Source organism: Erpetoichthys calabaricus, chromosome 1 (genome assembly GCF_900747795.2).
Source record: "Erpetoichthys calabaricus chromosome 1, fErpCal1.3, whole genome shotgun sequence".
Taxonomy (NCBI): Eukaryota; Metazoa; Chordata; class Cladistia; order Polypteriformes; family Polypteridae; genus Erpetoichthys; species Erpetoichthys calabaricus.
The window spans coordinates 319,845,019-319,872,249 of NC_041394.2; the positions used below are offsets into that span (position 1 = coordinate 319,845,019).

A 27,231-nucleotide genomic window follows, 5' to 3' on the forward strand; every position below is an offset into this window, starting at 1 on the left:
TAAACACTAATAATTTAATTACAATTACACCTTTAGATTAACAATGTATTAAATCTATAAAAACAGATTATAGATTAAATAAAATATTTTTATTAGTGCTGCTGTGTGCGTATAACAATTTCTATTTCAAATACTCATGACGCACATAGAATTCAGCTCTGCTCCTCCGAAACATTCAATATGGCACTATTAAATGTTAGAGCATTAACCAACAAGACGGTTTTCATCAATGATCTTATTAGTGATAAAATAATTGACTTTATTGCACTAAGTGAAACGTGGCTTAGCTCAGATGGTACGGCTGTTTTAATCAAATCTGCGCCTCCGAATTACAGTTTTACTCGTGCAGATCACCAGGGAAAGAAGGGTGGTGGTTTAGCAAACATTTACTTCAGCCGGTTAAAGTGTAAAGATGTCAGTTTTGGTAAATTCAAGTCCTTTAAGTATCTTGCAGTTGTTATTCATGGAGATTCTCACTTTCTAGTATTATCCGTGTATAGACTTCCTAAATTTAATGCGTCTTTCTTTGAGGAATTCTCAGACTTGGTGTCAATTATAATTACGAACTATGACACACTCCTAATAGTCAGCAACTTTAACTTTCATATCGATAATCAGTGTGACCCAAAAGTAAAAGAATTTATGAACATCCTGGACTCTTTCGATTTGAGACAGCTCGTTAATCAGCCTACACATAAAGCAGGTCATACGTTAGACTTAGTAATATTACCAAAGGACTAAAAGTTGGTCTATGAGATCATTTTCTTTTACTATTTAATATAGAAATATTGATAGAAAACATTCATGAGAAGTTTATCGTTAAAAAAACGCTTCTTTGATTCATCAGCAGCTTTAAAATTTACAAACATTCTAAGAAACCAGTCCCTTTATAGTGCTAACTACAATAGCAAGGATAATGTAAATAGTAAGGTAGAAAAATGTAATACTAAGGTGAGAGCTGCCGTTGACATAGTTGCACCTGAAAAGACAGTTAAAAAATCTTCTAGCATTGTTATACCATGGAAGACCCAAAGAGTGTCTGATTCAAAGAGAACATGCCGTAGAGCTGAGCGTAAATGGAGAAAAACTAAACTGTCCACTATGAGATATTGAAGGTTAAAAAAACAGAATACAATAACACAGTCCATCTTGAGAGGAGCTGCTATTTCTCTAAGATTATAATTAACAATGCTAGTAATCCCAGAATCTTTTTCTCTACGATTGATCGTCTGCTAAACCCAATTAACTCAAAGGAATGCCTCTAAAATACTTCCAGTGAAACTTGTGAGGCTATTGCTGTATTTTTCAATCAAAAAATTAATGATATTAGAAATAATATAGTATATCTCCCCAACACTGTGGATCCTCTTAAGCCCCAGTACTCCATTATAAACAAATTAAATTCTTTCACCAGGATAGATTTACCTGATTTACATAAAATAATTTCTCAACTGAGACCCTCCACCTGCATCCTTGACCCAATAACCAACAAGTTTTTTCAAAGAAGTATCGGGCGTGCTAATTGATAGTATTCTTGACATAGTAAACTCATCATTAGATACGGGGGTCTACCCAGACTGTCTTAAGACTGCTGTAGTTAAACCCCTACTCGAGAAAAATAATCTTGACCCCTCTGCTTTTGAAAATTTTAGACCCATTTCTAACCAGCCTTTCTTAAATAAAATTTTAGAGAAGACAGTCATTATGCAGCTAATGAATAGTCATTTTCTCAAGCTAAATAAAGAGAAAACAGAAATTTTAGTGATTGGCAATAATAGATATAATGAAGTTATTAGAAACAAACTTGATGCATTAGGATTAAAAGTCAAGACGAAGGTAAAGAATTTAGGGGTAACTGTTGCCTGTAACCTGAATTTTAAATCACATATTAATCAGATCACTAGGACAGCATTTTTTCACTTAAAAAACAGCAAAAGTTAGACCTCTCATATCATTGAAAGATGCTGAGAAATTAGTTCACGCTTTTGTTTTCAGTCGACTAGATTACTGTAACGCACTTCTCTCAGGACTACCCAAAAAAACATACATCGTTTGCAACTAGTGCAGAATGCAGCTGCTAGAATCCTAACTAGGAAAAGAAAATCCGAGCACATTTCTCTAGTTTTGATGTCACTACACTGGTTACCTGTGTCATTCAGAATTGACTTTAAAATACTGCTTATTGTTTACAAAGCCTTACATAATCTTGCTCCATCTTATATAGCAGAATGTCTGACACCTTATATTCCAAATCATAACCTCAGATCCTCAAATGAGTGTCTGCTTAGAATTCCAAGAGAAAAACTTAAAAGAAGTGGTGAGGCGGCTTTCTGCTGTTATGCACCTAAAATCTGGAAAAGCCTGCCAATAGGAATTTGCCAGGCTAATACAGTGGAGCACTTTAAAAAACTGCTAAAAAACACTTACTTTAACATGGCTTTCTCATAACTTCAATTTAGTTTAATCCTGATGCTCTGTATATTCAATTAATTATCATAAGTATTCATGGTGGCTCTAAAATCCGTACTAACCCCTACTCTCTTCTGTTTCTTTTCCCGGTTTTTCTGTCAACCTGCGCCACCACCACCTAATCAAAGCACCATGATGTTCCTACATTGATGGATTAAAAGCCAGAAGTCTACATGACAATCATCATCAAGTCCTTCCATGAGAACCCTAAATACAAAGAGGACTGTTCATTTATGTTAGGTAGAATGCCCGGAGGGGGCTGGGTGGTCTCATGGTCTGGAACCCCTGCAGACTTTATTTTTTTTCTCCAGCCGTCTGGAGTTTTTTTGTTTTTTCTGTCCTCCCTGGCCATCGGACCGTACTCTTACTCTATGTTAATTAGTGTTGTCTTATTTTATTTTTACTTTGTCTTTTTTTTCTCTTTTCTTCATCATGTAAAGCACTTTGAGCTGCATTATTTGTATGAAAATGTGCTATATAAATAAATGTTGTTGTCTCCATGTAAACATAGGTAAAATATGGTTAATTTAAACAACAACAACTAATTCATTCTGTTTATTTTATATTAAAATATAGTGACATCAAAACTGACTGAGATAAAATTATATATAAAAAAAAAAAACATGCTAGCTGAATCTTTTAGGATACTGGCAAAAAATAAATAAATAAACTTACCATGGTTATTTTAATGGAAACAGAGGTTTACATGTTGCTTCTGAATTTTGGGGAAATGGCTAATTAAGTGGTGTTTATAAGGCCCTCTACTATAAATCTATACAGTAATCCCTCACCTATCGCGGGGGTTACGTTCCAGAGCCCCCCGCGATAGGTGAAAATCCGCGAACTAGCAACCTATATTTATTTTATTATTTATACATATATTAAGGCTTTATAAACCCTTCCCACACTCTTATAAACCTTTCTCACTCTCTTGTTAACCTTTGCCACACTCTTATAAACACTTCCTATGCTCTTAAACACTTTCTATATTCTTAAACACCGCAGACCAACACTGCACACTGCACGCGGCGATCAGATGTCAATGTGTCTGCACTCGCTTTGTGAAGGGGGGCAGCTGAACTCACACTGAGCAGAAATGGACTTTGTGCTGCTTCTGCCAAAATGCCTGCTTGTCGCTCTGCGCGTTCTGAAGGAGGAGGAGTGTGTGTGTGAGGGCTGAACACATGTTCGCTCAAACCCCCCTCCCCGGAGGCGCAGTTCGCATCGTCAAGGGGGTGGGGAGCTGAATGAACGCTAAGGAGAAGTGGACTTTGTGCTGGCTTTGTGCTGCTTGTCGCTCTGCCTGTCAATAATTTAAAAGCCTGTACATCACCAATTTTCCTGTCTCACTGTCTTGTCTTGCCTGAAGTTAAAATGTTTTATAATAGTAAGATGTTACTCATATCCTTAGCCCGACATCCACATATCATATGTGTTAACAAAGTGTGTTTTATAAGTTTACATGTGTTTAAAGCATGTGGGATGGGTATTTTAAGGCTTAAACTATAAAAATGTTTATTTATATGGTCTTTCTATATCGCGGATTTTCTCCTGTTGCTGATGGGTCTGGAACATAACTTCCGCGATAGGCGGGCAATCACTTGTATTTAAAAACCCGTGAAGTCGTGAATCCGCGAAAAGTGAACCGCGAAGTAGCGAGGGATTACTGTATACAATATTTTGCATAAAGCACTTCTTTTCTGTTTGACAACAGTGATAATAAACATCACAACACATTAATTAATATAATTTGAGAATGGGACTGTTCCTTTTCCAGAACAAGAAATCTTGAGCTGCAGTATCACGCATTAATAATTAAACTTTTCTGGATTTTCACCCTTTAAGGGTGGGTGTCAGCTTATTTCGACACGTAGAGTTTAAGCAGATATCAAAATTAATTAACATCCAGGGGTAGAGGCCAGTAATCAGCTGTAAATGTCGACAAAACCCCCTGTTGCATTATAGTTTGGCTCTATTTCCTAGCAGTAATGCTGCTTGCATTATGTGTTACAGTGGTGCAGCTGTTTCAGGTGTCTGTTGATGCATTCTGTGAATGCTGTCACCACCAGCTGCTTGGCTGCTGCCGGCTACGTTAAGACAGCCATCGCTGGCTGCACAAAGACAGCTGATTGAAGATAGCCGCCACTGGCTGTCTATAAATAGCTGACTGAAGATGGCCACTGCTGGCTGCCTGCTGCCACAGCAGTCACAGTAGGCAGAACCAGATGCTTGAAACAGTGGCGCCAGCTAACACATACTGCTAGCAGTGTAATGAGGCAATGCCTGCCATTGGCTGCTTGTTACATTGCCATACTTTGCAGGACTATGCTGTATAACAGGTATGTGAATTCATATAATGTAGAGGTTCATGGAACATAAAACACAGGGACATTTGTCATAAACATAAATTTTATATTGCTTTACGTATAAAACCATTGTTTTGTGTGCTTTTCAGAAAAATAAAATATTCAGCCTTGAGCCTTTAAAGAGTTAAACTACACAAAACAACACCACTTACCTACACAGTTGCCTACCCATGGACAGTGATGGTCAAACTTTGCAATGCATCTGTTACATACAGCACAGTGTTTTGACCTGACTGGCTTTCGTATCTAAAATAAAGTGGAAAAACAGATGTGATACCATGATAAAATACATTCAATTGAAAGTACAATGATCAAATTTATGGGACATTTAATAGAGAAATCAACAAATAAGGTTCAAGACCACTGAAAACCAAGGAGAAAATTAAAAAAACTCCTCTCAACGTAACTGAACCTGCAATGAATAAGAACAGTGCCTTGAAAAAGTAATTTTTTACATTAATGATTCTCACAACACCAGCTTTTGATCAATGGTGATTGGGATACAGTGATCCCTTGCTATATCGCGCTTCGCCTTTCGCGGATTTTATATGTAAGCATATTTAAATATATATCGCAGATTTTTTGCTGGTTCGCGGATTTCTGCGGACAATGGGTCTTTTAATTTCTGGTACATGCTTCCTCAGTTGGTTTGCCCAGTTGATTTCATACAAGGAACGCTATTGGCAGATGGCTGAGAAGCTACCCAGCTTACTTTTCTCTCTCTCTATCTTGCGCTAACTTTTTCTGATCCTGACGTAGGGGGATTGAGCAGGGGGGCTGTTCGCACACCTAGACGATACGGACGCTCGTCTAAAAATGCTGAAAGATTATCTTCACGTTGGCTACCTTCTGTGCAGCTGCTTCGTGAAGTGACATGCTGCACGGTGCTTCGCATACTTAAAAGCACGAAGGGCACGTATTGATTTTTTTATCTGTCTCTCTCTCTCTCTCTCTGCTCCTGACGGAGGGGGTGTGAGCTGCCACCTTCAACAGCTTTGTGCCGTGGTGCTTCGCATACTTAAAAGCAAACAGCCCTATTGATTTGTTTGCTCCTTTGAAGAGGAAGATATGTTTGCATTCTTTTAATTGTGAGACTGAACTGTCATCTCTGTCTTGTCATGGAGCACAGTTTAAACTTTTGAAAAAGAGACAAATGTTTGTTTGCAGTGTTTGAATAACGTTCCTGTCTCTCTACAACCTCCTGTGTTTCTGTGCAAATCTGTGACCCAAGCATGACAATATAAAAATAACCATATAAACATATGGTTTCTACTTCGCAGATTTTCTTATTTCGCGGGTGGCTCTGGAACGCAACCCCCACGATGGAGGAGGGATTACTGTATTACTTTTTTGAGCTGTTTTTAGTGGGTATTCTAAATATTTTATTGGTTCCAAAAATATGCATTACAAAATCAGTGTTACAATATGACAATCAAATGTAAGTTTTACTGAAACAAAATTAAGATATTTTTAAAAAAAACAGTTCACTCAGAAATACAATCAATTCCATATATCATAGAAATAATTAAGAGTTAAAATCATCAATAACAACCCACCCAACACCACCCAAAAAATAGGGAGTTAATTAGTAATAAAGAGATTCTAACTGTGTTAGAAAACATCATGTTAATTAAAGCAATAGGAGCTCAGCAAGTACACTGGCAGGAACACAGAATTTTTTTGGAACAAGATTTAATTCTTGAGAAATTCTAAAGCAGCGGAGTAAAGTTATAATTTTTCTAGCTTTATATCTATATATATATATATATAAAATTCACTAAGTCCATGGCAAGCAAGACGCATGCAAGACAGAGCCCCGCCCAACAAATGGGATAGGATGACAACTCAAAGAGCCACGCCCACCAACTCGGACACGACAACTCACAAAACACGGCGTCCGACAACTCACAGAGCCACGCCCACCAACTTGGACGCGACAACTCACAAAACACAGCGTCATTCACGTTCGTCTCTGCTACAGTCCACATGCATCTCTGAGCCACATTGACTTTTCGGTTACAACGCACGACCACGTCCACCATCGCAAACTGTTTTACACGCTACATACAGCGATTTGCATCCGCGACAAACATGCTTCTTCTTAGATGGTCCTGCAGGAACACAGAAAACATTTGTCTACACAATACTTCTTATTCCCCAGCCCGCGTCCACCCTTGCTCTCCAGACAACAAACACCGCAAAAGTCGCTTTCATCTCCATGGCACACACACGACAGAGCCCCATCCACCAACAATTCGCACGAGGGCGAAAGCATTTGCCAAGAATGTTTTCATTAATCAAGAACGAAAGTCGGAGGTTCGAAGACGATCACATACCTTCGTAATTCTGACCATAAACGATGCCGACTGGCGATCCGGCGGCGTTATTCCCATGACCCGCCGGGCAGCCGGCATGTTTGTCGCGGATGTGAATTGCTGTATGCAGCGTGTAAAACAGTTTGTTTGTTGACCAGGGCACGCAAGAAGCAGCACGCAAGACAGATCGTGAGAGACGCACGACAACTCACAAAGCCCCGCCCACCAACAAATTCACTAAGCAGCCGACCATGGCACACGCACGTCAGAGCCCCGCCCACCAACAATTCGTGCAAAAGTGAAAGCATTTGCCAAGAATGTTTTCATTAACAGAGGTTCGGAGACGATCACATACTGTCGTAGTTCCGACCATAAACGATGCCGACTGGTGATCCGGCGGCGTTATTCCCATGATCCACCGGGCAACCAAAGTCTTTGGGTTCCAGGGGGAGTATGGTTGCAAAGCTGAAACTTAAAGGAATTGACAGAAGGGCACCACCAGGTGTGGAGCCTTTGGCTTAATTAGACTCAACACGGGAAACCTCACCCGGCCCGGACAAAAAGAACAATGAAAAGTCAACGTGGCTCAGAGGTGCATGTGGAGTGTAGCAGATGCGCGACCGACTGAGGCGGTGTTTGGAAAATGAATAGTCAACGTGACTCACAGGTGCATGTGGACTGTACACAGACAAAAGCAATTCAGGTGAGGAGTTGGGGGTGGGCACATGAGCAGGCAGTGCATACTGAACGATGACTAAGAGATGACTGTTCACCCATCAATACATAGTCCTCACTGGGCATCCTTCCCCTCACACCCTGTTCCGCCCTCCGCGCGCGCGTGCCCGCCGTCCAGCCCCGTCCCTCGCTCTGGGAGGTGGGGGCGTGTCAGCGGTCCTCCAGTTTTCCGTCACGGACAATTGTATGTTGCTCTCTCCAGAGTTCCCTTACAGTCGTATTCTTAAACCCACCCCATAAGAAGAAGCATGTTTGTCGCGGATGTGAATCGCTGTATGTGGCGTGCAAAACAGTTTGTGAGGGGTATCCCATGGTCTTACAGTTGGTGGGCGGGTCTCTGTTAGTTGCTCTTGCAAGCAGGCACATGACCAGACAGTGTGTATGCTTTGAGAGCGAGGGTGGACGCAACAGGACCATCTAAGAAGAATCATATTTGTCACGGATGTGAATCGCTGTATGCAGCGTGTAAAATAGTTTGCGAGGGGTATCCCATGGTCTTAGCAGTGTCTATGCTTCGATGTGAATCACTGTATGCAGCGTGTAAAACACTGTATTGTATGTTGCCCTCTCCAGAGTTCCATCTTTTCATTCACCTACAGTCATATCCTCAAAACCAACCCCATTTGGACAGCTGTGTCTTTCAGGAAGTGTTCACCCATCAACACATAATTATGCGGTGTATGCTACGCCGCGGGTTGGCTAGTAATATATAACTATCCCAATTAGTTATGGAGGGTCCAGTAAAATTGTTAAATTTACAAATAATTAATCTCAGATGCAACAATGTAGTTTAGGTTATAATGGTAGTTTATCACCAGATAGTCTAAATTTGATTAAAATATCTCCAAAATTTTGAAGTGATCATAAATCATGTAATGTTTGGTAGATTAACAAAAAAAACCTTTTCCCAAAGGGTTTCAGTTTTGTGGAGTCCCAGAACATAACTCCAACAGAGGCTGATTGGCATTATTCACAGTTAGGGTTGAATCCAAAATATTTTAGATAATTTCAATTTGAGAGGTGCCTTCAAAGTACAGTCTGATTTTCAGCTAAATTTGAAGGGAGTTTATTACAAACTGATGAAGAATTAATGATGTGAATTATCAAATTCCACTCCTTGTCTGAGATACTGATAGTGATGTCTCTTTTCCAGCACTGTCAAAGGTGTTCAGATACAGTGAGCACTGTGACAATAATCGATAAAGTATGCTGGCAATATTCTTCTCATTACTAGTTAAAATATTATCATCAAGTGTGAGCATTGATGGAGGATTAAGAAAGTTAGGCCAATTTTATTTTATTTATTTATTTATTATTATTTATTTATTTATTTATTTACAAAGTTCCTAACATGAATATTTACAACAAAGCTGATCAAAAGCTGCGAAACATTATCAATGTAAAGCTCTCTAAAGGTCGAGATGACTAATGATTTCCAAGTCTTAAATAATTTATAATTGAGAGAGAGGAGTAGTTAGGAGCATGCACTACACAATGAACTATGACGATCACACTAGTTTTTTTGCAGTGGCTGGAGTTACAATCCTGCCACCAACCCCCAAGTACTTCCTACAAGTTGGCAGACCTGCATGCAGGACTGGATGCTGGTTAACATCATACCAAGGATGGAGTGACTGCAGGTTAAGGGAGAGCTTAAATGCAAAGTAATGCCGTAATGAAGCATCAGACAGCCGTGATTTCTCCTTATAGTTGTTCCACATTTTGAGTGAGTGAAGTACACCCTGTTTACTAGTAAATTGGAGATAATTACTAAAGACTGGAGCATAGTAAAGATCAAACATACAGAGAGGAATTCTTATGAGATGTTGTTTCCAGTTCCAGCAAAGCATATGTATATTTAGCACTTTATTCTTCTTTCTATCGTCTCAAAATAAGACCATTCGCAAAACCAGCAGCATAGCTATAAGTCAGGTAGTGCTATGCCAACTTCCGACCTATGTAATTTTAACTTATAATATGTGGTCTTTTTGCCTTCCACATAAACAAATTTATAATGGAGTGAAGTTTTTTTTTTTTTTTTTATATAGGATATATTAATAACTAGTCATTTAGCCCGTTACAATAACGGGCGCTAGAACAGTAGTGTATAAACATTAGTAGGAACAGTCTATATTAAATGGCAAGGGACTTTGACCTCATTCTTTTTGTTGGTTGTATTTTTCTTTCTTTCAGTCTTTGTTGATGTTTACTTGCTGAGCTGACCGTTCTTCGCGGGCTGCCACCGTGTATTGTGTGTCTTTAATTTTCTGTGACAGTAATACTGTCTTGTATGGCTCTATTCAATAAGGGCGCGCACAAAAAGGCGAACTTCAAAAGGGCGACCTCAATTGAACGCAGCGAATAAAGGCGTTCGTAGATAATTTAGTTCAAATGGCTCTGGAATATGTGAAGAGCAACAAAGGTGCAGATCTTTATTTACGCGCGCCTTTATTCGCTGCGCCCAATTGAGGCCGCCCTTTTGTGTGCACCCTTATTGAAGGATACCGTCTTGTATGTCCGCTGGCTTGTACGTCTGTAATATACCTTTAATTTTCTCTGGCGGTAATACAGGCGTGCGCATCGGTAATATGCCTTTAATCTCCTCTGACAGTAATGCTGGCTTGTATGTGGCTGTAATATGCATCACTGTATTGTGTACCTTTAATTTCCTCTCGCAGTAATACTGGGTTGTATTTCCGTAAAACACCTCTAACTTTCTCTGACAGTAATATCGCGCATCGCACCGCGCCCCGCGCATGCGCACTTCACCAGAAGACACCCACACACGGACACCTGGACGCACACAGGGATTTTATATATATATAGATTATAGGAATACTCTGAAACAGGAGCAAACATTTAAGGAGGATATTAATTTAAACTACTGCATATTAAATATTTTTCTTAGAGGAATGTGACTGCCATTTATTGGCATGTAGTTTAACTGCTTCCCATCAACCTGCCAGAATTGTGTTTAAAAAGATCGTTCAGCTTCCTTGTAACTGCAATTCCCATATGCCTAAACTGTTCTGAAACAGTCAGCAGGTAGCCTTCTAATATACTATTACATTTGTGACCAGAGTTGAAAAACAGCTATGTAATACTGCGATTTGTGAGCATGGTTTTTATTACACTGTTCCAATCAGATGGAAGAAAAAAAGAAATATGATCTTGGAGAACCTTTATCCATATATAGCACTGGTGAGTATGACATGCAAATAGCTCCCTGAATATGGTAAATTGGCATAGTATTGGTCAGTGGATAGTGTAAATCTATATATAACACTTATCAGGAAGCCTAACAGTCAGAACCCTGTACGCTGAGATTTGATATTACATCAAATCTGTGTCAACAATAATGTCTCCATGCTACGCCAAAAAATGGAAATGTAATCATCAAAGACCTCACTGAATAAGTGTAAGACAACTGTGCTGCTCTAGGAGCTTCTCTTCAGCTGTTATGTACAGTATAAAAGTTATTATACTCCAATGTATATGAGGAGTGAAAGCTGCATTATAAGGCAAGTTAAATATATATTTTCTTTTGAACCATATTTATCTTGCTTTAAATTTTTCTGCCATGGTTATTGAAGGTATATACTGTATATTTATGTAGCTTCTGGTGATTTATATACTTTCTTCTAATACTTTTCTCCCTAAAACTGTCCCTTATTAATCACTAGACATCTAAAGTACTATGACTACAATCACATGTAAAAAGTTAAAATCTGAAAGGGATTAGCTGACCCAAACATAATAATCTTACCATCTACTATTATGACAAAAAGCAGGGGTGCCCACACTTTTTCGGCTTGCGAGCTACTTTTAAAATGACCAGGTCGAAATTATCTACCTACATTAAAAATGCTATATATCTATATATATATATATATATATATATATATACATACATATATATACACACACACATGGAGTATACTTTATACATAAAATATATGTTGTCGTACCTTGCATAACTGAATAACCCTTATGGCACAATAACAATTCAATACATTTATGGTCACTGCAGTATTTAGATTTAATTATCTTCATGTGGGAAAAGGCTGACTCGCATAAATATGTACAGCCGAATAATGCAGTCAAGGAGGTAGCACATTTCCTTATGTTTGGGTACTTTTCCTCTGTGAGTAAGTTCCAAAACTGTCCATGAGCTCCATACTTCAGCTGAATGTCATCCTTTAGTGTCAAAATCTCATCCTCCACTGTAGAGGAGTTTTAGGTGAAACAGTGTTGCAATTTTTGATGTGGGTGAATCACCCTCAACATCTTCCCTAAATGCAGCGTTTCTCAACCTTTAAGTATTTGCAACCCGAGTTTTCATAACAGTTTTAATTGCGCCCCCCTAACGTTTTTTTGAAACCCTAATAAAATTTATTCCTATATTTTTTGCTGCCGATACACCGCTACAAGTTTAAAAATTTCCTACGAATAGCGAAATTACGCCACATATGGCAACATTCGTGCCCCCTTTTGCTTTGGTGTGTCTGCCTTTGCTTTTGAATTCAGCCGAATGAAAAATGACAGCTGTCCGATTAACTGCGATTTTAGTTTCCTCTCCTTTCTCTTTCTCAAGTCGCTTTTCGGAAGGTTTCGTAGTTTTTATGAACAGTTCGAAAGTGCCTTTCCACATTTTCCTTCTTTGGAATAACAATGATTGATTGACAGATCAGACAAACACACTTCGATTGTGACATTGTGAGGAAAAAAAAAATCCTCTTCCAATGCCACATCCAGCCCATACCCTCCCAAAAAAAAAAAATTTATTTTAAATCTTTAATTGATATAAATTGCAAAGCTAACTAGATCACAGCCGGAGTTTTGCAGTAGCTTGCACGTTTGATCGTGTGTGCGGGATGACCAGTGTGTTAGAAGAAAAGAGATCTCAGACTGGCCGCCCTGTACGTCAATCAAGTGGCAAATGCCATTGGGAGGATATATGATAGACTAACATTTTTAAAAAATAAATTTTGTGAATGCAACGCGATCTACCTGCACTACCTTTCCGATCTAATCGACGTACACTAACCATACAACTTTAACCTAACAGGAGGGTTAAATAAGTATAATTTCACATTCTGTTTCACTATAGAAAGTATTTACCAAACATGTACTGCAGAATATACTGAGATCCAAACTGCCCGTCTCTGCAAGTTCAACTATAGTCTGAAAAAGAAAAACATTAACATATGTATTAATATATTTGTATTAATATATTTTATATATATATATATATATATATATATATGTATATATATATAGTTTACTATTAAAATAAGCAATGTAATACTTGGTACAATAATACATGGCAAATTTCCCCTTGGGGAAAAAGTTCTAATGCTTGAAGTAGTCACCTTAATAGATTCCTCCAATGTTCCCACTTTAAAATTAAATACATTTTTCAGCTAGATTACATTGAACTTTCAATTTATTATATTTTGCAAAAGGAATACTGTTCAAATTTAGGAATCAATTTTGATAAACTAATATTAACCCAGATCTTCATGTATTAAGACAAATTAGACTGTTCAATAGCAGTTTTTGCAGAACTCCTAGGGGACTTATAATTTTCTGTCATAAGGCTTTAATGCAAGATGACTTCAGCTGCCACTAGTGAACAGCTTTATACAGTAGGAGAGAAGCTGGAGCCATCTAAGCATGATGCTTTTCACTGTAAAAAAGTACTCTTTCCTGTGAGTGCTGTTAAAAAAAAAATGAAATGATGCAGCCCTTTTTGCATAAACCTCCAAATAACAGTGGACTGGACTATTATAGTACTATGCAGCTGGAAGAACTAAATATCCAAAATATCAACATGGTGACCTAAGCTATGCCGTGTATGGCCAGCTTTTCTCCTAACCTCTATGTTGATTCTATATATGCAAGTTCTTCCAGGAACAGATTGTGCAGCTGCTTCAAAATGTTTGATTGAAATATAATAATTGCAAAGATGAAAAGTGATTTGTTTTATAATAAGACACAGAAGCAAAGAGGAAACAGTCACCAAATTCTCAGGGGGAAATAAAAAGGATGTTGTTCTGTGAACGGAGTTAGAAACACTATGACGTTACAGTGATCTGGAATAATCACCTTACCTTGAATGCACCTTATGATATGTAGTTCCATTTTGTTAGTTGCTGCAGAAATTGTTACTTGTGGACGATAAAACCAATTAGTTAAATAAATAAGGACTCTGGACTAAAAAGTTATTTCCTCAAATGAAAAAAAATTATTTTAGAAAGTGTTCTTCTTTATGCAAGATACTTAACATTGTTAGATATGGTCTAGAAAAATACTAAAATATTTTAAACATTTTGACACAAAATGTGTATATCGTGATAATGCATATTTTTAAAGAAAAACCTTATGGGTTTAAATTTTATTTCTTCCCCAATTGGAAATTAACTGCTTGAAAATATTTGTGCCTTCATATGCAAACCAAATAGACAGAATGAGTGAATGCATTAAAATTTATATTTTTGTAATATTTTCTTCATTTTTTGTGGAAAAAAATATTTGCAAGGCAGTTTTGCATATACATTTGTTACCATCTGTTTATTTCTAGAAAAATCTCAGTTAATATTATTTAGGTGACAATCTGATAGTCTTTAGATTACAACAGATCAGTCTAGCTAAAACATGTCAAACATAGCTTTTCATTTGCTTCTAAATAGAACCAATTAAATTTAATGTATGGAAAGATGATTAAATGTTCTGCTTAAACTACTTAAATACTTATTATTCACTCTTGATTTTTATATTAGCATGAAGTGTCACTGTTACTGTTATTAGGGCTTGACAGTGTAACAGGTCTGGGTTAACAAAGTAATATTTAAAGCATGAACTAAAGGCTTCCAACAGACATGAAAACTTAACTTTTTTTAATGTGAGTGACTAATGTCTTTGAATTGACAGAAGACATGGTGACAGTGCTAGTAGCCAGACAAATCCCAACATCCACAATTAGCAATTTAATTAACAAGTGAAATGTAGGTCTTAAAAAGGACATATACCTTTTTCTTTTGTTCTTCAGTAGCTTTAATTATTCCTGGGTCAGACTTCCAGGATTTTCCAAAGTTATAGAAAAGTGCTAAACTGTTGAGAAGAAATGGAATATGGATGGTGACAAAAGGAAGATGTGTTGAGAGTTAAGGATACCAATAACAATGTTAAAGTAAAGAAAAGAATATCCCTCAAGTAGAGTAGTAGGTTAACATAGTTGACAAAAATTTGAAACAGCTATAATGTTAACCATTTAAAAATTTGTCTGTAATCTACAGGCTACGTTAGAGACAAGGTTTTTTCCCTGGCTTGAATTTATTTTCTGTTTTATTGTTACTTTTGTTATTTTTGAATTATTAATTTTTACATTTTTGGTAGTATATTTTATAATTTGTATAATGTACTGTCTCTTTAACTGTGTCTATGTTCCAATGTTCTTTGTAGGTGGTTCCCCAATAGGTAGGAAATATTCTTTGGCAATTTAAGCCTGGAGGAAAAGACTGCAGGCATCAGCTCAAAGAAGTTTACTTGGAGGAGTTAATTTTATCTTTTTTTTTGGATTTTGGTGTTTTTCTTCATTATTTGCTTCTGATTTTATATTTTGATTCTTGTTACTGTCACTTCAGAATTCCCTTTCAAGCAACTCCACTTTGCTCTTTTGATCACCTTTTTGGAGCAAATTATTATGCTTAACAAAAATAACAATACGGAAAATAAATACAAGTCAGAGAAAAGCCATGGTTGTAACATAACAAAAGTAATCAATAGGATTACTACATAATGAATCAATTTACCAAATTATAAGTATACTGTAATTTAATGCACATTTAAACTGAATTTCTTATTAAAGATACAATTGGCAAACAAACGATGCACAATAATAACAGCCTGTAGATTTTTCCTCTTTCTTATGTTCTACAATAAAGCTCGTTAAGTTCTGCTGATCTAAAATATTTTGCAAGTTAAGAGCAGCAATAATTTACATCTCCACAGTAGTTAGAGAATAGACCTATCAGGGAGGATTTTGTGACATAATACCATTTAAATATGTCTGAATTATATTTACTTATTACCTCTTTAATTGCAAATTATTCACAGCTGAATGCTGTTAGTGCTTCTACCAAAATAATGTTTATTTAATGACAACTTTAATAGCTAAAGGACAGTAACAATCTGTTTAAGTTTATTTATGTTGATTACACTTAAAAAAACAAGCTTATTTCAAAATGCTTGTTATTTATCTTAAGTTTTATTGATTTTAAAATTTATCCTGAGAAATTAAACTAACAAGGTTTAAAAAGCTGGATTCTAATATATAATATATATGTACATATACAATATATAATATTTAATATATTTTAACTACAGATTATCTAATTAACAATGGTGTTTGTCAGAACATCATTAATCTTTACTTTTTCAGTCAGTAATAACTGAGAAAAATGGCACTTAAAATCCAAATGAATTAAGGAGGAAATGCTAAAAAAAAAAAAAAAAAAATCTAAACAGTAAGTTTCAAAATTGTATAGCATTAATGCATTAAATGCAAAATCATAATACTTTTCTTTTGTATCTTGGCACAGTACTAACACAAATGGCCTGCCTGATTATGTTTTGAAGTTCACACAGCCTGTGTGCTGGGATATCTGAATCTCCTTTGACACCTCATAATTATTGTGTAATTACTCATAATTACTGGCCTAGTATGAAAGAGTGTGGCAAGCAGCTTTCTCTCTAGGTTGAACCCTGATATGGTCAAGCAGGATAGGCATTGGCTCCAATCACCTATAAAAGAATAAGCAGGGATGAAAGAAAGCCATCTTACGCACCCATTCACAACAAACCCATAAAACCCGCAAACCTGGTAATGAAACATAGACTGCCTTAATAAAATTATAACTAGCAAGAAGTCTAAAAGTTATAAAAAAAAAAAAAAAAAAAAAAAAAAAAAAAAGTTATCAAATTTAAAAAGGAAAAGCCATATGAAAAACTAGATGTAGAAACTAACATTGTAAGTATTCACAGTTAAAAAAAAAATGCAAGACAGCAATAATAAAAAGACCAACACTGAAATTTTTTTTTTTTTTTTAATTATACCATACAATTTTCTAAACTCGCTTAACCCTGAGCAGGGTTGTGGGAGATTTTCATTATTTATAACCTTTTCCAAATGTAAATTTCCAGACTATATAACATGGCAGTTTGTTTTTATCTACTTTAAAAGTGTTTGCATTGTTAAATCAGTGTTGAAAAATATATACAAGAAAAAGGCGCTGTAAAAGCTAATATACAAAATGCTTCACTGACTCTTTATAAACACTGAACTGGAAGCTTTCATATTTACAATTTAAAAGAATGGATCAAATCAGTTAACATTAGTTTGACTTTGATAATCCACAGTTTTACAGCTACATTTCTACTTCTATACAATCAAAGCAATCCTGAAAAACCAAAACAACCACCTCATATGGAACCGAAGAGGATAACTGAAGAAATCTGGTATTGCATATTCAATACACAGTGAATGAAACTAGTCTTGTTGAACTATATATTAAAAGCCACAAAAAAAAAAAAAAAAAAAAAAGAAATCAGACACCCTTCCCCAGGCTGTTAAAGGGCCTTCCTTCTGCTTGATGCTGCTGATGTATGACACCTAGTATCCCAATTAATAGGAATAAAAAGTGAGAAAAATGGAAGAATGGAAAAATTACATTACTATGTGTTTGGTCAATACTTCAAAGGATATCATTCCAAAACCAAAAGAACCATGTCACATACATCCAGAACTTTGTAGCCAGATATATTCCAAGAGGTAAGGCGCTGTGCATGGAATGATCAAAGAAAGACCTTAAAGGGGAAAAAAGTTCATTATTACAACAAAGCTCATCCAGAGAATGTCCAAGAAAGAAAAGCAGTACACTTCTATCAAAATAAATGGATTTTTTTCTTAAGGGTAACATGTGCATTTTATCAGAGGGGAATGTATTAAAAAGCTGATTTTGACATTCATTTAACTCATTTTAAAAACAGTATATGTCAAACAAAAGCCAACTGTTGAGAATTAATAATAAATAATAATAATAATTCATTACATTTATATATAATCAGGACATTGAATTTAAGTGATTTCATCCTTTACCTTTCAAGTAAAAAGAATTCTGAATATGCAGTTGTTACAGGTATTGCATAATTAATTTATGGTTGTATGGCCTGGCAAATGTTTCTTTCTTCAAGGTGGAGCAGATTGCATCAAGTAATGTAAATGTGTACTGTCCTGCTGTAATGACACTTTGAGACAGGAACCAAACCTTCTCCAAAAAAATCATAAATGCTACTCTTGTGGTCCTTTTTGTTACAATAAGGGTGCTCACAATGAGGTTAATTGCTCTAATTTGAATGCTATTATGGCTGAACTTTACATTTTTAAGGGTTCACTTTTATATGACAGATTTTCAAAGCAAACCCAGTTATTTAGTTAAAGAGTGATACAACTAGTTCAGAATTCCTGTTTATTTTTAACAAGAATTATCTTTAAAAAAGCTGTCGTTTCCCACTTAACCAATTTCATCTTTAAAGTACCTGGTCAAGCTCTCGTGTAAACAACAGAATTAACTATAATTAAACTCAGGGCATATTATTAACCCTCAAGCATAATCAGATGTGTACCAGTTGGTTTTCTCATAATATACATTCATATTTTTAATACACACCTATAAACAATTTAAATTCTACAAAGTAACATTTTCTCACACATTATGAAGTCATCTTCAATATAACATCATAAATTACAAATTTATTACAATTACAAATCTAGAAGTCAATGTTCTACTGAAAAATGCTGTTTAAATGGTTAGTTCTGTTAAACTTAAATGCTTTCTGTTGAATCATGTAAAGGATTGATGAAAAGGACAGTTCAAGGAAAATAAACATTACACACTTTTAATTCAGTGCAAGACAGAATAATAGATGTACAGGAATTATACAATAACTTGCCAAGCCAAAATATATTACTACTCAAAGTTCACCCATACATGCAAAACTGGAATATTTACTTAATAGGCCACCTATAGTGTGGTCCAGATCTAATTATGCAATTTTCATTACGCTACAACTTAAGTTTATTACATAGAGAATTCACAGCACCTGCACTGCACATAGAGATTTCACTTAAAATTCTTTTTGTTGCCGACAGATGGCAGCACCTGCCCTGCATTCCAAAATGGCGGAGAGACGGTTGTCAGTCGAACAGTTGCATAATTAGATCTGGACCACTCTGTATATTTCCCTTAGTCACTGTAGCTCTAGTAGATTCTGGTTTAAAGGGCAGCATTCTGTTAGTTTTCTCTCAGCTCAAATGCCATATTGTAGTAACAAAAATACTTATCTCAGCTTGAAGGAAAGCCAACTCCCCTTTTATTAGCTCTGACATAAGGGACACCAAGATCCCTTGCTAGCCACAAGGTCTCACTGGAACCCCAAATTTGTTTTCACCAATTAACCTGTGACTTTTACGGCTGGGCTCACTCTAGCACTTCAGTACACTGACTTAATAGTGAGGAGGAACAAGTAGTGGAAAGCTTGATAATATGCCTGCAATTCTACACTATGAACGCTATGTGAGCATGAGGAGACCATGTTACAAAACTAGCAGCACTACAAATTCTGTTTAGCAGAACCCTAGATGAAACCGCAAATGAAACCCTGTGAAAAGCAAACGAAAATGAACATACATTTTAACAACTCAGGATATTATTAGTTTAGTTCATCAAGCTAAGATCTTACAAGTGTAAAATACAGACCTGTGTTAAGTGTGAGAGGACGTGTACTAAAATATGAAAGTTAGAAGAACTTCTTCAAACAAAGCTTCATGGAAATATGGAAAAATACAGAGTTAGAACTAAAACAACTAGTTGATGTTTAGGGAATGGCTAATGGAGTATTTGATTTAGCTAACCAAATTGAACAGTCTTTTCTCACAACATTTAGTAGGATTTTAATGACGTTAGATGGTTTTAATTGCTGTAGTTCTAAACACATTCTAAGAGTATACCTAATCTCTTTCTTGCTGTAAACTGTGTTACCAATGGGAAAGGCTCTACAATATTACATGGGAATAAAGGTTGTTAAAGCAAAGTTTTCCTCCATAAGTATATTCTTACTGTTTTCTTCCCCTGAGACCTAACGTAATCTAATAAGAGCTTGAGAGCAAATTATGATGTTATTCTTTAGATTGCTGCATGGATAAGAGTTCCAGCTCTAGATCTGTGCAAGATATGGCTCAGCTTTTTTGATTTTCTTTTGCCCAGCAGTATATTGTTTATTTGCACTTTTTTCCTTTTTTCTGTCAGTTCTATTTTAACTTGTGCAGCGTTGCACAGTAAGCACAGACACCCATAAAGCACAACAGGCTGTTACCACCTGCCTGTGAAAGCAGCAGCAGAGAAGAATCATTATTTTTAATAGCACTTTATATACTAATGGCAAAAAACATTTTATGGATTAAGAAAGCTATACATAAACCTTGTGAACTTGTTTTAAAAAAAAAAAAAGTCAATTTGTTTTAGAACTTTTGATCAGCAATATAACTTGGCGGCACAGCAACTTGCCCCATACACACAGAACCTTGTTTGGTTTACTTTGACTCAGTGACAACCAGCAGAAACAAAACCTGGTCAGATCACCCTTAAAACAGTCTTAATTCAGAGCCAAAGGCAAAGTCTATGCCTGGTCAGTTCTTCAAATGTTGCATAAATCCATGAATGTCACCAGAAGCAAACAAGAGGGACATTAGTATGCTGGATATAGGCATGCCCTCATTCAGCATTGTCAAACTCTATGAATTAAGCTACTCTAATTTGTCTCAACTGCAGAAAAGTTTTCAGCTGACTGGAAGAGAGATGCCAGATGCCATACTTAACAATGTACACACATAAGGGAAAATCTTAGGTAGAGCAAACATTAAAAATAAAAACTATTTGAAAAAAATGCAGAACACATGCAAACAAGTACTACTGTGCTACTTACTTTGAAAGAAACTGTACGGTGATCCAGACAGCTGCATACATAAGGCCCTTAATAAGCCAAGAGTCAATGTCTAAGTCAGCTATGAACCCCACTAGCCAGATTACTAGAAATGGAGTCCCTAGCATCACCTTTTGCCGAAACTCCTGTTGAAAAATTAAAATGAAATACTTATCAAAAAACTTTACTCTGTTTGGGGTTTGATCTTAATGATTAATAAATCCTTAATGAAAAGTGTTTAAACATCTAATTGCAATATGAGAATTTACTGTTTAAAATAAGCAACTCTCAAACAACATCAGAGGGAAACCTATGGTCAGTAATACTTACTTTTCAATGGAATTCACCCTTTATTGACTTTTACTTCACAGTGTATGTTTACTAATTTAATTTTATCTCAGTTTAGATTCTGTTGGGTTTCATGACACAGGTAGAAAAAACAAATGGTCCTAGAGGAGAATGGTTCATTCAGTTTATTTTTTTACTACCTTAGTTGTAAAAACATATTTACAATAACAAAAATCACAAACCGGGCGGCACGGTGGCGCAGTGGGTAGCGCTGCTGCCTCGCAGTTGGGAGATCTGGGGACCTGGGTTCGATTCCCGGGTCCTCCCTGCGTGGAGTTTGCATGTTCTCCCCGTGTCTGCGTGGGTTTCCTCCGGGCGCTCCGGTTTCCTCCCACATTCCAAAGACATGCAGGTTAGGTGGATTGGCGATTCTAAATTGGCCCTAGTGTGTGCTTGGTGTGTGGGTGTGTTTGTGTGTGTCCTGCGGTGGGTTGGCATCTTGCCCAGGATTGTTTCCTGCCTTGTGCCCTGTGTTGGCTGGGATTGGCTCCAGCAGACCCCCGTGACCCTGTGTTCGGATTCAGCGGGTTGGAAAATGGATGGATGAAAATCACAAACCCACCTGAGTGAATGTGAAACATTTTACTGTTACATGGTTTGTGTTGTAAAGTAAATCACAGTTTAGAACTTCTCAGTTATTAAGAGTGTAAGCAGAGGGCCGAAACAAGCTCAACAGAACACAAAAATAATTTTATTACAAAATATGTTGAACAAAATCCCAACAGCCACAGTACACACTTCAGTTAGAATTAATAAACATTTTTATAGACAAAAATCACAACACTCTCAACAACAACTACATATAGAAATTAAGCCAGTCGCTACAAGATGTGAAAATATATATATTATTTCCTAGTACAGGTGAGCATTTCAATTTTTATATCACAGTACTACAGCAACTGACCTTTTGATGCAAATTATTTAATGTATTTTTCTGTATATATCTCAGTGCTATGTGGACTATCAAATTCCAAGACATCAGATATTGATTGCAAAAATGGTATTAAAACTTTTCTAGACCCAAAGTCCCTTATAAAAGTCCATGGCTGACCATCAAGACAAATTAGTTGCATAGCCCCCTTCTTAGGAACCATTACACTATATTGCTTGTGTGGGAAATTACAATTGCAGAGCTGAAGCGATCAAAGAAAAAGTGTACATTTTTACCTTATCTGCTTTCAGTCGCTTCAGGAATGAAGGGCTATCATAACCTTTAGCTTGCCTAGCCTCCTGCAGATGATTGATCATCCACACATTTTTTCTTTGTTTGGCAAGATCTAGAGGAGTTTCCCCCTATGCCCAGAAAATAAAGAAAAACATTATTCATTAAAAATATGTGGGAAGAACAACAACAACAACAACACTTATTTATACAGCACATTTTCATACAAATTATGTAGCTCAAAGTGATTTACAAGATGAAGAAAAAAGAAAAACATGAAAATATGATTAGGCAATACTAAGTAAAACTTAATAAAGTAAGGTCCAATGGCCAGGAGGACAGAAAAAAAAAAAAACTCCAGAGGGTTGGAGAAAAAAAACCAAAACAAAATCTGCAGGGGTTCCAAAGCCACGAGACTTGTTTAAAGGCAAACTAATATTTATTCAGTATAAATACATTTTACAGTTAATTACATTAAAATCCAAGATGAGGCAGAGGAATGTTAACAAGAGCTGGATTTGGAACATAGGTAAATTCTTGTAACACAAGATATATATTTAAAAGAAAGAATTTTGAAAAGAAATGTTGCATTACATTTTACTTATAAATGTAGATTCTATAAAGTGACAGTAGTCTCTGGTCTGTTTATTTCATTGATGTATGCAATACAAATTTTACTAATATGATCAAATAAATAGTGAAAAGTGATGCAACAATCCCCCCAACATGTTTAAGACGAAAACATGATTTATGTAATAAAAAGGATCTAAAAACATTTTTAGCATTTTCAGCTATTTAATGTTCTAGAACTTTATTGTTCCTTTTATACACAAACTTGATTATTTCTACAGTTGCTATGTACTGTATATACATGCACTTCCAGAACATATTTTCCAATGTTTAAAATACAAGGCAAAGAAAAGCTTACTTTCATCTTCCTCTACAAAAGACTCAGGCATTTAAAGCTATGTCTCATTTCTGTATTTGTCTCTTCTGATTTAAAATTGTGCTACTTACAAACTGACAGTGGCTCTTGAAATGCCTAATGACCACTTGTATTTTTTTTTATAAATATGACCAAAACATGTGGGAAGTGTACTTACAAATGAAATATGATTACTGTTGATATTATGTTGAATACGAAAAATCTAAAGAAATGTTCTGCTAAAGATAATGAAATCTGAGTTGTAATATTGGATCCACAGCAGAAGCTTTGGAAAACAGCAATTGTGTGTCATGCTGTGTTTTTATAGCTTAACTTGAATTTTCAGAATAAACTGCTTCAACACAAACATTACATGTTGGATATGGAAAGTGCTGGAGCACCTTCCTAGAAATCAAAGATCATAAAATATAAAATCAGCAACACAATAATACCTCAGTTAACAAATCCTTTGAGAAAAAAGCTCCTTCATACTGTATTTAAACATTTTTATAAGGTAATAAATGTAATGTGACCAGTATGTTATCAAAACTGTAAAGCAATATCTTCAGAAACTAAAATATGTATTAAAAAGAACCTGAAGAAAAGAAATTTCAAATACAAGCCAATACAGAGTGTGGAAGAGGAGGCACAAACACAGAGTACTTTTCTGCAAGCACTTAGGAGGTGCTACTCCTCTGGTAAAATGTATTGGCCTGGGTGCATGCCACTGTACAGTCTCCTTAAGAATCTGGGCTTGGATTAACTCACAGAGTTAGGAAAGTGAGGCAGATGTTGTTGCTTTCGTTCGAAAGAGAGGTTCAAGGCCAAGTGAACATGCAGGATGTGCATAATGCAGATGATAGCACATGGGGCCACATGAAAGAGCCATCTAAGATGGAGTTGTGGCACAGACAGACAAGGGAGGTAGGACAGTCAAAAGAGGAAGCAGTCAAAGTACTGGACAAGGGTTTAAGCTGCAAAATAAACAATTTTAGATAAAAATTTACACACAGAATTTTAACTGCTTTGAAATGATCATGTTGAGCTATTCTGCTCATCTAAAGACTAAAAGATATGTAAATATTTTAACACTGAATAACCACAGGGAAAAGGAATCATGTAAAACTTTGATTTCTTGTCATGTGCCTAAAGTCTCTTCCATAAAATACTGTTACTCTCTCCTTCCTTAAATGCCATCATAAACAAAAAAAAAACAAAAAAAAAAAACTTTTTCTTAATCTGGTTTATAAAGACCTACAAACTGTCCTCTGTTGTTAGTAGAAGGCAGAATCAGTACCTTCGTATAAGGCAAGAAAATAATGATTGACTCTGGACCAAACTACAGCAGTTAACAAACCTATAATTTGTTGTAGTTAACAGCACTGCCACCACAAAGTTCCATGATACTAGATTCAAACAGAACTGTCTTATATCTTTATGTCTGTATGAAGTTTTCACATTCTCACCTTGCCTGCACGAGCATCTTCCCAGATTTGTTGCCCCCTAACCCCCTCCCCCCCAATATATCACAAAGTGTTAATGTGAGTGAGTGTGGATGTGAATGTAAGTGTGTCCTGGGACATAATACTATCTTACCGGAGACATGACTCCAGAGAAAAAAAAATATTGCACAAAAATTTTAAATCAAGTTGATCTTTCCTCCTCTGCTAGTGCTTTTAGTAAAGAACAGTATCTGGAGTCTTACCTTGATATTTTGAGAGTCCACATTTGCACCAGCCTCTAACAACAAACTGATAACTGTTGTGTTGCCAGCTAATACCGCCCAGTGTAATGCAGTGTTCTTGTGGTACTTGTCACCAAGATTAACAGACACATTGAACGTGAGCAAAAGTCTTGTGGGATCAACACTGTAAAATAAAAAAGATTACTATCAGAAACAGAAAAAGAATTTTTCAAACAGAAAATGATCCTTGAAAGAAAAATAATCTGAAATATTTTTTATAGTGGGTTGTACTGTGGCATAATTGCAAGTTCCTTAATTGCTCCGAACTTGTAAGAGTGACACATTGATAACAACATACACTCCAGCTCCAGTATTTTAGGAGTACTGTTGTACTAGGGTGTTGTACCGTGTTAGCCATTATGAATGTAGTGAGAAGTCAGGCAAAATGACACCTTTTATTGGCTATCTAAAAAGATTACAATATGCAAGCTTTCAAAGCAACTCAGGCCCCTTCTTCAGGCAAGATGTCATTTTGCTTGACTTCACACTACAGGAGTGCTGCTTAAATTTACCTCAAAAATCATCTCTGGAAATGTGTCACAATTTCATATATTGATAATCAAATATGAAGATTATCAAACATGTAGATTGTTGCACCACCTTCAATATTATTACTATTCTTAATTAGCCACTGCAATCTTATAACAATACCGTATTTTGTTTTTATTTTTGTTAATAAAAATACAAACTTAATTATAGAAAAATGTTAGTGCACATAAAACTTAGTGTTAGTAATTTCCAAGACTTGATGATAGTGTTGTACCAACTGATTGCTAAGAGATCAGCATCAACCATTTTTACTCTTCAAACACAATGAACATCAAGAGTGGCTATTCTTGACATGCACCTGCATAATGGGCTACTGCTGTTAAGGCATGGTTATGTATACCTTTAAGAGTGCAGAGAATTGTGAAAAAAGTTGGAGGGCAAATTTCAGCTTTGCCTCAAACCGGAAGAACAACTATTATTAACTTCAAGTACATCAGAACAAGCAGCGTGCTATTCTTTTCCCATCCTAAGCAGCCATTCACAACAGAGGACAATGAGTAAATGAAAATGCTCTCTTTGCCATCCCTTATTTCAGTTGGTAGGATGTTAGGGAAGCAGAAGTCTTGCCAAGGCTCAATATACAGTATATACCCACATGATTGAAACAGATTGCCCACAGACAGAGCCAGAGACATGAACAGTAGTGTGTTGTTTTTATTGTTGTTTTTATTTGATTGTGTACAACACATCTGTCAACTGCCACTAAATACCAAACGATTCAGTTATTTTCTATGCTGGCTACTGTTCATTTGTCAATACTCAAAAGTACATTTTGCTTTCACACTTGTTGGCAGGTGAGGCACACATCTGCAAGTCTCCCATCTGCAAATTATTTTCATTGTAATTTTCTGCACAATACACCAGAGAAACAAACTTACAAAAAGTTCTATTTACAGTTACCAACAAATCATAGATTTTCAACTTCAAATTTTAATACTTGTGCTGTACGTACTCTACAACAACATGCAAGCAGCTTTCCATATTATCAGAGTAAACATGTTGTCTTACGCTGAAAGTCACATAAAACAGACTTCATGAAAAAATGTCATTAATTTCAAAAACATTGATCTATTACATTCGGAGAAAAGGAAAAAAAAAACAGCTCTAAAAGACTTCAATGTAGAAAATTCAAAGTGACATGTCATGATTGAGGCCGCTGGCTCATTCTGTTTTTTGAAGTCGCGCTGAAGGCTCTCCAAACTGTCTGTGCTGATGCTTTGCATTATTGCTTCCATCAAAAAGATAAAAGCATCTTGTAAAAAGTAATAAATATTTCATTATTATTATTTCATAGAGTCTCCTGTGTTTTTTGGGAGGTGGCTTTAGGCTTTTTCAAGGTTTGTTTTCATTCTCCACGTGACTAATTATGCATACATATGGCACGCACTGCTTTCTCTTATATTGATGTGGAACTCTAAGATTGACCTGAACCTCTGACAATAAGCAGAGATACAGTGCCCTCCACTATTACTGGAACCTCTTGTAAAAATTAGTAAGAAATGTAAGAAAAAAATCACTGCTGAAGAACCATCATCTTGCACTGAAAAAACGAGAAATATCTGACTTTTAATTGAAAC

General features: G+C 36.1%; 1 protein-coding gene across 1 annotated transcript in view; it reads right to left on the reverse strand.

The window, feature by feature from the left end:
- The window catches only part of zdhhc17 (zinc finger DHHC-type palmitoyltransferase 17), a 114,419-nt gene that overhangs the window by 12,361 nt on the left and 74,827 nt on the right, over positions 1-27,231 (reverse strand). Inside the window, exons 7-13 of the mRNA XM_051919589.1 lie at positions 25,067-25,229; positions 22,442-22,567; positions 20,930-21,072; positions 17,650-17,752; positions 14,917-15,039; positions 13,007-13,069; positions 4,988-5,081 (exon numbers count right to left, since the gene is read on the reverse strand). Coding sequence (XP_051775549.1) covers positions 4,988-5,081; positions 13,007-13,069; positions 14,917-15,039; positions 17,650-17,752; positions 20,930-21,072; positions 22,442-22,567; positions 25,067-25,229 — 815 coding nt within the window. The remainder of the gene's footprint in view (positions 1-4,987; positions 5,082-13,006; positions 13,070-14,916; positions 15,040-17,649; positions 17,753-20,929; positions 21,073-22,441; positions 22,568-25,066; positions 25,230-27,231) is intronic.